The sequence below is a fragment of the Chiroxiphia lanceolata genome, chromosome 17 (genome assembly GCF_009829145.1).
Source record: "Chiroxiphia lanceolata isolate bChiLan1 chromosome 17, bChiLan1.pri, whole genome shotgun sequence".
NCBI classification, from domain to species: Eukaryota; Metazoa; Chordata; class Aves; order Passeriformes; family Pipridae; genus Chiroxiphia; species Chiroxiphia lanceolata.
The window spans coordinates 512647-523115 of NC_045653.1; the positions used below are offsets into that span (position 1 = coordinate 512647).

The 10469-nt window shown below is 42.4% G+C and overlaps 1 protein-coding gene across 8 annotated transcripts in view; it reads left to right on the forward strand.

The window, feature by feature from the left end:
• Positions 1-8805, forward strand: part of NCOA6 (nuclear receptor coactivator 6) — a 44951-nt gene extending 36146 nt beyond the window's left edge. For 3 of the 8 annotated variants that reach the window (XM_032704617.1, XM_032704615.1, XM_032704616.1), the window contains 4 exons: positions 222-290; positions 2184-2220; positions 5082-5230; positions 7936-8805. In XM_032704617.1, coding sequence (XP_032560508.1) covers positions 222-290; positions 2184-2220; positions 5082-5230; positions 7936-8051 — 371 coding nt within the window. In that variant the 3' untranslated portion in view covers positions 8052-8805. Of the gene's footprint in view, positions 1-221; positions 291-2183; positions 2221-4752; positions 5231-7935 lie in introns of those variants that run through there. The other 5 variants (XR_004359982.1, XM_032704618.1, XM_032704620.1 and 2 more) reach the window with 5 other exon arrangements.
• The last annotated feature ends 1664 nt before the right edge of the window (positions 8806-10469 follow it).

Below are 10469 nucleotides of genomic sequence, written 5' to 3' on the forward strand. Positions count from 1 at the left end.
GAGAAAACTTGCTGGGGAAAGTTTTGCCAAAGTTTATTTTAAAATGGGAAGATGTGGGGGGGGGGGGGAAGTGGAGGGTAGGTTAAAAATATTGCATTTCTAAATGCCAAAACATAGTCAGCTGGAAGGTAGAGAATTTTGTACCAGTGGCCCAGTCACACCACAAGAATTCCTTTGACTCCCTTTGACAATAATACTTTTTCCCTCCACTTTTATTCTAGCATCCTCTCAACATTTAACACAGAAAAAAAGTTCAGTTGCAACACCAGAAAGTACTGTTCAAAGAACAGGTAAATCTTCCTTCGGAAAACCAGAATAGAGGTGAACTAAACCCTTTATGTTCGGAACTGAAAATGCGTTTATTTGAATGCATATTCAGTTGTCACTAACATGCTGGGTAGTTTGGGGCTTTGGTGGGGGGTTTATTACTATTTGTGCTTTTGGGATTGTTTTTCTTTGCTAGATACATTGTACTTTAGAAGTCTCCAAATCCTTGTGGGAGATTCAGCATGGGATCAAGTAAAACAAGAAAAAATCACTAAAGAAGTTTTTAGATATTCAGTGATAAACTGGAGGGAATGGATTTGTAAAAATATGCTGTGTTTGAGTTTTGAAGTCCTGTTCAGTCCTAATAGGAGTTTTTCTTTTATATTATACCATTTTGAACATATTTCCAAAAGCCATGCTGGGAGTGTGTTTTACAGTTGTAACCTTTTTTTTTCTGTTCATCTTTTAATGCCCCCTCAGCAGTGTTTGTTTCAAGATGGAGCCCTGGCAGATGACTTTTTGGTGTTGCCATCTATTATCATGGTGTTTCACCATCAATTTCTAGGAGTTTTAAAAAAGTAATTCCTAAGATGAGTAGGGAAAATGGATAGATGTGGGCTTGCTTATGGGAAGTGCCGCTCTCCATCCATTTGCCATCTCTAATCTGATTAGAGTTTTCAGAAAGTAAAAATTGTTTTCTTTGACCTTCCACTAAAACAAAGATGGCCATACACTCTGTTGATTCACATCTGACTCATTGCCCCGTGCTGCTCTGGCTGTATTGTAGAGTTCCTGCTGGGGGTAAGCACTGATTCCATCCATTTTTTGCTATTGGATATTCTCCCTGTTCAAATTTTGGTTAGGAAGAAAGGTAATTCTTTCCTTATGTTGCTTAGTCTCTTCTTCCTTTGTTCCCAAGACATCTGTTTTTCCCAGACAGTGCTATATCCATTTATACTGAAGAGGCTGATGTGCCAACACTGCAAATTTATCCTAAGAGGGCAGATATTATCCATTTTTGTACTTTTTTTACACCTTTATTCCTTATGCACACTCTAGGAAACTTTGGGTGCTAAATTGATCTCAAAGGCAAAGCCCCAGTTTGTGCCCCAGTATCCTCGCGGTTTGACTGGGGGGATTGAGCTGGAGCTCACTGAGGGCAGCGTGACAAACCACAGGGAGTTAAGCCATGACATTGCAATGGTAATCCCTAAATCTGTGGCAGTTTCTCACAAGAAGGGCTCTGTTTAGGTATAGATCCTCCCTTTCAACAAAGAATCTGGTGGATATGAGGAGAATTAAAATATGGACAGTTAAAAGACTTGACATTTTATATGCTGAAAAGGAGAGCTGTTTATTGAGGTGAAGACTCCAAAGGAAACCTGACCTGTATGTATGAAATCACTATGAGAGACAGAGAAGGCAGGTCAGACTTCTCTTTATAACATCTCCCCTGAGATTTTCTCCCATTCTGTACAAATATAATTGGGCTTCATAAATTTGTCTTCCTCTGCATTAGAAGATACTGCTGAGAGACAATTGGGTTAAGGCAAAATTTTACATTCACAATAGAGCCAGATGGGTATCTTTTGATTAGTTTAAAACTAATAAAACCTAGAAGTTTCAGAAGAAATTAACTGTCTAAAATGGAAGTTAAAAAAGGAAGAAAAGTATAGCCCTTGTCAGGGAGTTTCTCTACAGTTTTTTTTCTCAGGGTTTTAACTTTTCCCTGTCTTAACTGGTGCAGGCTGTAATCAGACCTGGCCGATATGGTATTTGATATATTGACTTGCTTTGCTTTGAGAGAAGTTTATTCTTCTGACCTAATACCTAGTAGAAAAATGTGAGCTAGTCATGCCTTGTCAGCGGTTATGTACTGCTACAGCAGACTTTAAAATTATCTTTTTCTCTTGTAGAACTTGAGACAAATGCTGCAGTAGTTGCTGGTCAAAGGTAAGGAGATAGTTTGTATAGATTCAGAGTAGATATAGCTTTCGTGGGAGGAAGTCTCTTTCTCTTTGCTTCAATTGCTCAACTTCATTTTCTTGGCCATACCCTTTCTTTCCTGCTAAGAAATCAGGCCAGTTGAGTGTTCCACACCATTGCTGAAATGTAGAACATAAAGTAACTTTTTCCCAAGTCTGTGTTTTTGGCAATGTTTCCTTTCATCCCTTCAGGCCTAGATGTTTCATGTCCTGGAACGGTCTTGGTGGTTCCACAGCAAATCAAAACTGAACCCCCCAAAGCCTATGGTTTAGCATGTGAATTTTTGTTTTCTGAAAGGAAGTCTGTCAGAAGTTTGTTCTTCTCCTGCCTTCATGATTGTTTTCAACAGTTTTTCTCTATTTGCTTGTTGACATTTTGCCAAAACCTGACAAGGTCAGGTAGAAACTTCATGTTGTCCTGGTTAAGACATTCAGTAATTAAAAGATCATATTTCAAATGGTTGTGTTCTGTCAGAAGAAAATGACAGTTTTGAAGATCTCCTTCTGTAAGATTCTAAACACACTTACACTTAGTCTGTAATGATAGACCTTGGTAAGGTTTTTGGCTAAACTGTGTTTTTTGGCTAAGCTGGCACAGCCGACGGGTTTTGGATGCTGCCCTCATCAGTGGAACGACCCCTAAGCCAGGGCAAGAGGTGCAGCCACCCCGCTGGGTTCCTCGGGAGATGAGGCAGTGTCTTCCTTTGTAAGGGAGGGATTGCAGTACACTTCCTTAGATCAGGAATGACTCTGAATGGAATATTTAACTGTATTTACCTTCATCTGGTAAATACAGGTTTGGCATCTTTCAAGTTGTATCAAAGATGAACTGAAATTTCACAGCAAGTTTTCTTCAGGGTAGAATTTTTCTGAAAAGCTGAAGGTGGAACACTTGGCAGTTGAGCAGATTCTCCAAACAAAATGTCCTTGTGTGACCATCTCTAAACTCAGCACATCAAATTACCACAAAGGCATTTTTCTGGGTTTTTCTGATTGATGTTTTTCTGAGCAAGACCAGAAAAGAAGGAAAGTTTGCAGGCAAACTGAGTCTAGTGATGGGTGATACGGTGGGCACCTTTGGGCTCCTGGAGTTAAATACCACATGGGACAAACCTTTATAGAATCACAGATGGTTTGGGTTGGAAGGGTCCTTAAAGCTCATCTCCTTCCAGCCCCCTGCCGTGGGCAGATAAACCTTCCACTATCCCAGGTTGCTCCAAGCCCCGTCCAACCTGGCCCTGGGCACTCCCAGGGATGGGGCAGCCACAGCTTCTCTGGGCAACTTGTGCACCTGTTTCTCCTTGATATCTAATCTAAACCTACTCTCAGTTTAAAACCATTAAAAAACTTTAAAACCTTAGAGGAACCTTGCAACCCACAAAGCACTAGAAATATTTTTACTTGGACTAACTTGATTTCCTCCTGTAAAATGAGGGAAGTGATATGTTGGTTCCTGTGAGACAATCCCAGCTATGGATTTAGTAATTAGAATCTGTAAAAATTACCTGTGCTAACTGAACTTTAGCTGCTGATGCCTGTTTGCTTCCCTCCTCTGCGGGAGGTGACTGCTGATTCAGGTGCCCCCATTCCATAGGAGAAGACCAGTTTTAGACCTGTTTGGGGGATCCAGTTTATAGATTGCACATAGTCCTGCCTTACGGGGAAATAGATTTCAGTCTTTATTTTGTATCAGACAATCCATGTGCCTCCATAGTCTCCTCTGCTATGTGTGTCCTTGCTTGAGAATGTTTGTCTTTCCTTCCATTGGCAAACTTTTATTTCAGATACCTGTTACTTAACCCTACCAATATGTGTCATAGTCTCTCCCCTCAAAGCAGGACTTCCCTGAAGGGTGACACTGCAGTGGGACCTCTGTCACACACAGGTCACCTGCACTGTGTGTTCACTCCAGTCTCTGATTCAGGCAGCCTTTCTTGAAATCCTGCAAGTATCACCCAAAGGGCCTGAAATGAGCTTTCTTTTGCCTTTTCCATTAGCAGAGTAATTTATTTGGTTAATTAATTACCTTTGAATTCACAGGAGATAAGTTTAGCTTAATCTTATGAAACTGCTTAGTCATCAGAAATTGTCTGGCATTAAGGAGAAAACATCCAAAGTTCAGGATAAGTTTACAGATTAAAGAGTGATAAAATAAAAGAGGAGTTTAATAAAAAATGGTAGCACTCCATTTATTGTCTCAGTGGCAAGAAACACAGATTTCCACAGTACCTAAAATTATTTTTTTTATAGCAGAAAAAGCTTTCTCTTGCAAAAAAAAAGTATTTTAACTTCAAGCTCTGAGGCTTGCAGAAAGTTTTAAATAAAGACTTTTTAATATGTGAAGAAATCACTTGGATCAATGAAGTGAGTCCTTTTAGCAAACACAAAAGCTGGCATACTCCCTGAAGAGTTCCTAATTCCTCCTGATGTTCATCTGCAATTTCAACTCTGTATCCCCATACTGCAGCAGTCTCTAATGTAACCTGTTTGCTTTTCCTAGACTTCAGTAATGGTGGCACCTGTGGAAAACAGAGCAGACAATTTATAATGCATCTAATTTCTTGGTCTTCTAATGTTGAAAATATTCTCTTTGAGGACTTCTCAATTCTGTATCCTCTGATAATTTTTGATAGAAATGGACTATACTCTGGCTTACTCAGGTCATTCTTCATCTGATAGAACTTCTGATATCTCTAGCATTTCATATCTCCAGTGCTAATAGTCCGGAACTGACACCTGTGTCGGGCCATCCTCCAGCTTGTCTGACTTGCATAGAAAAACATTATTCTTCTTACACTTCATCAGAAATATTTTGTCCCACTTTATTAGTAATGAGACAAAAGAGAATTGTGAAAAGTCTAAAACTCCAAATAGAAGAAATTCAAGAACAGAGGATTCTGCCGCTTCACAGGAAGCTGTAGAGAACGGGCAGCGCAAGAGATCCTCCCGACCTGCCTCTGCGTCCGGCACGGCAAAAGGTAACGTGCACAGCATCCTCTCTGTGGAGAGGGCAGGACCTGGCCTGCTTCCCCAGATAATGCCCTTGCAGTAGCTGCCTCCTATTGCTGGTTTGCAGCTTGTACACGTTGGGTTCTTTAACTCTAGTTTCAAGGATTTAGCCACAGGTTGGTGTTGAAGCATTTACTGACATCTGCACTGGCAGTAAATCCTGTATGAATTCCCCTCTGTTGCATTTGTGGAACTTGCTCTGCAACACTCACCACCATAGTGCTCAGCACCTTGCCTAGTTGAAGTTGAATTCTCTTGGCAGAAATGTGTGGCCGTTGAAAGGACTGTACTCAGATCAAAAAGTGACATTTTCTTTTTCCTGAAGCCCGAAAGACACAAGATTTAAGTCTTCCCAAGTGCACGGTCAGCTCTTGCCAAATCAAATGCTGAGGTTCAGGCATGCTCTGAAAGCTATCAGGATGGCAGCCTAGAGCATCAGGGAGTGCTGTGTACTAGCACAGAGCCTCAGCTCCTCTTTCCAAGAACACCTGAAATCCTGAAGTTAACCCATGGCATTAGCAGATGCTGACATACCATATTCCTACCCAGGTTACAGTCTTTCACAATTATGCAGCATTTGTGTGATACGCACAGCCCAGTGCCAGGCTGAAGCTAATTCTGTCAGAATCTTGTGTTTAAGGGTCAGAAAAATGCTGATGGACCAAAGTTATGCAAGAAGGTAGAGAGAGACCATCAGGAGGCAACAGTCTACCAATATTTTAAAGATAATACACAGAACAAAGAGGTATTAATATAAAATGATTATAAAAGGAAGTCAAGTTGAATTCAGCAACCATTTCCATACTGGAGATACTAAAGTGTGATGGTAAGAATATTGTGCTTTAAGAGTTTCAGAGAAGCCTTCCAGCTATACGTCATTGTGCAATGACTCCCAAAGATTACACAGGGGATCTTTTTGTTCTGCACTTTTGTGGCTGCTGAATTTAAGTACATTTACTTCTTGTGGCAGGATTGTGCAGAAAAATCTAAGTCTATTGTAAAAATAAATTCTCTTTCATGATTGTGAAGAAAAGTTTGAAAAATGTGAAGCCAATGTAAAATCTCTTTGGTGATACCTGCCTGAGTTTGAGGGGATCTGAAGCATGTGACCTGCCCCACACACTGACTGGATAAACCTAAAGATGACAACCAGTGACACGTCAGATTCTGAAAATGTGGGAACGTGAAAGTGCATCAAATTTAAATAATACCAGAACTCTCGTAGGGGTTGGTGCTGACTGTGTAATTCATTTACCTCTGTGAGTAAAATCCTTGCTTTTAAAACATGCATCTGAATTTGCTGCAGTGTCTCAGGGGTTTGCTGGACATGTGGGTGCAGCTCTCCATGGAGTACCTGGGCTGTGGCTGCCTTATCTCCAGGCTGTAGAGAACAGGAGCCAAACCAGGTGCTCGGTGGCAGAGGGTAGTGAGGTGGCTGTGAAAGTGTGACCTGCCTACAAGTTTGCCACTTGTGCCTACTCTGTTGTACATTTTGGTTAGTGAATCAGAGCTTAATGATTCTGGTTTGGGTGCCCCAGGCCTCAGTGCATTACCTGAATCCTGAGAAACCCCCTAATGCATGGTAACAGGAATGTGGGAGGAGTTACCTCTTGAGACAGAGGCTGTTTAAGGTCATTATAAAAGCAGCAATTAAGAAAAAAACTGAAATACAGCAGGGAGAAAGAGAGCAGACTTTGACAGGTGGGAGTAGGAACTCCCTTGGGAAGCAGGAGGCAGAAGGGTCACTGTGAGAGAAGAGAACACACAGAGAGTCAGCCCTGGTCCATGGTTTTGGGGAGATGTTGGGGATGCTCCCAAGGGACTGGGACAGGGACTGAGCAATGCTGACCCATTCCTTCTCCCAAACACAGAGCTTGGAGCAGCAGCAAGGGTGGTAACAGCTAGTGCTGAAGCTACTTCAAAGCCAGCCTTGCTGCTTGGAGGGGCTCCAGGTTGTAGTCGTGCCTGTGGAGGTCTTTCACTCCTGGAATTGGTACTATAGTGCTATTTTTTCCCTTTCTGGAGTACTTTTCCAGCAAGGACTGTTTCAGCATTTACTGTAGCTTCAAGTTTGTTAAATTTTGAAATTTTGATTGTTTATTCAAATACCATGTGTAACAGCCATGTACTGCTACTGTTCTGGTTTTAAGTGGACTTGGAAATTTTTTCCCTTTTGACTCTTAAAATATACACAGCTGCAATAGCTTTTGGAAAACATTTTAAAGAGCCAAAGAGACATTGCCAACATTTTAAATCACGTTTTTTAAAAAAATCTAAAGATGCAAATGCCCTTGGTCCTTACTCTTTTTTTGTTTTGAAATGGGATCATAGTGCCTTGGTAAGTGCACTGGCCATGTCACCTGCTGTCACCGTGGCTCTGCAGGTGTTAATATTTGTGTCTCTCTGCATAAGCGGTGTTCCTGTGACTCAGTGTACACTGAAGAGACTTGTTTTTCAATGACTTTCCAAAAACTCAGACAACCAGGTTCTTAACTTGCATGGCAGGCTCCAAAACACTTTCCCTAGCTGACGTGTGGCACCATCTCCGTGGTGCCTGGGGCTGACGGACGCAGGTGGTGCCCAAGGCTGTGCTTCCTTCTGAGAAAAGGCCCAGCAAGCTGTGGCACGTGGGGAACTGAACTTAGTTAAAAATATCTGGCTCTTCTTTTGAAAGCTGTTATATTAGGACTTCATAAATGTCAGACTCCCAGCACTCGTGCCTGGAGCAGCGCGGGGACCGTGGTGTGTGGGGCTGCCGATGCTGTCGGGGCGATGGGTCCAGTTGTGTGACAGCAGCTGAGGAGTCAGTCCCAGTGCTGGGAAATCCTGGTCTCCAGAGGTTTCCACTCTGGTGTGAGTTTGGAAGAATAACAGGGCAATCTGTGCACCTCTGGGGAATGGCTTACCGACTCCGTATCCATGCTTTTTTTCTTCTCTTGATTTCAGAAACGAGTGCCAGTGCAATGCAGTCAAAAAGAAGAAAATCCAAGTAAATTACTGCATGGAAACATGAGACTTGTAAATGAGTGTGAATTTGCCAATAGCAATTTTGAGCTGTGATTTTTCTTTTTTAAATAAAATTCTGTACAGTAAGTCATTTTAATATTATACTGTTCCCAATAAATGACTTTTTTTTCTAAAAAACAGATAAATAGTTATAAAAACTGAGTTCTTCTAAAACCCCCTGGACTTACAAAGTGAAGTCCAGGATTAGCACATTAAGGTTATGTGTTTGTATGAAACGGATGGGGAGGGGAAGACAATTGTAAATTTATTTGTTTTCACTTTTCATAAACAATTTAGAATACAGGGTTGTCATTTTTAGGTATTAAAATAATGTATTGTGCTGTTGTTTAAGTACTGTATGTGAATAGCAGTCTGAGGGTTTATAAACCACATCTTGTTTGGAAATGTAAATAATTTTATTATATAGTAGATCTGATGTATTTGTTGTAGAAATGGACCAGTGAAACAAAAAATAAATTTAAGGGTTTGTATAATGTGGAATCCCTCATGCTCTAAATAAATGTTATTGTCCTATAAATTGGGTTGAATTATTATTAGCAACAGGAGCAACATCATTCCAAACAGAAGGATTGAAGGGATTATTTAGAGCTCTGGTCCTGCAAGCTCCTTATATGGAGCTTTAGAAAGGAATTTGTTTAACCACAAACAAATTAACTGATGCAGCTGTTCCTGCGAAGCAAGGAAATACGGGAGGGCCACCCTGCCCCCCGGGATCTGTGCAGGGAGCACCGGGCGAGGAGGCTCCCACAAAGAGCTGCTCAGCAGGGAACAGGCAGGGGAAGGGCCTCGTTCCATGGGGTGAGGGCTGCGTTTATCTGGTAACACTGCTGCCATCAGTGGTGCCCGGTGGGGTTGTGCTGCCGCGGAAAGTAGGTCAGGCTTGATGTTCCCAGGAGAACCAGGAGCCGGGCTGTGCAGATTGCTCGTGGCTTTGTGCACAAATACTTTCACCTTTTCTCTTTCTTACTGAATTTTAAAAATACATATCTCAAAAGGCCGATTAAATATAAACTGTCATTAAATATAAGTTGTCAGTTTTCATAATGACAAATTGCCTATTGGTGTACAAGGTAATAGTCACTGAAGCCAATGTCACATAATCGCAGAATCATTTAGGTTGGAAAAACCATCTAAGACCATCTGTTACCCCAGCACTGCCAAGGCCACCCCTAAACCATGTCCCCAAGTGCCCACATGTTTTTTAAACCCCTCCAGAGATGATGACTCCCACCACTGCCCTGGGCAGCCTGTTCCTGTGCCTGACCACCATTTCCATGCCTGAGTGGGGAGCAGCTCTGCAGTGGGAGCCCTGGAGGAGAGCTGAGCCTGGCTGTGTGCAGGGAGGGCTGTGCTGTGCGGGCAGGATTGGCAGCCTGTGGGTAAGGGAAGTGATTGTTCCCCTTTTCTTGGCACTTGTTAGACTCCAGGTAGAATATTATCACCTGGTTTCCACCACCACACACCCACATACAGAAGAAAGATGTTGCTAAAGTAGAGGGGACACACGAGAGGGCCATGAGGATGGCCAGGGGCTTCATCACTCTTTCATGTCTTGGAGAAGATGCAGCTGGGCTCTTACAGAGGTGGATGCTGGGAGGAAAGGACACCACTAGAATAAACAGAAGGAGAGGATGTTCTGACTGGATAGAACAAAATATTCCCCGGGGATGTGGTGGTGGATCTCTCTCAGGTGAATTTCAAACTTTGGCTGAACAAAGCCCTGTACAACATGATATGAATTCTGTATTTACCCTGCTGTGTGCAGGATGTTGGACTGGACCTCCCAAGGTCCATCCATCCCAAATAACCCCATGCATTGTCTCCCACTGCTGAATTTGGTTTTCCAGTGAGAAAGCTTGTCAAAACTCACTCCTGCCTATTTTTCACTCCCAATTCCTAACAATTCCTTGAAGTGCTTCTCCCAGCTACTGGGATATCAAGTGTGTGACATCTGGAGCACCCCTTGCCTTGGCTCTGCTGGAGGAACTGGAGCAGCTGTTGGGCTGGGCAAGCCCCGTCCCACCCCTGCCCCAAGCTGCTCAAGGCTGTGTCTGCTCCCATCTTTGGTATCTCCAAGGATGGAGACTCCTCAACCTCTCAACCTGCTTCTGTGGCCAACCACTCTAGAAGTTTCTAGAAGAAAAAAAAAAAACATTTTCTTGTGTTTAAATGACATTTCTC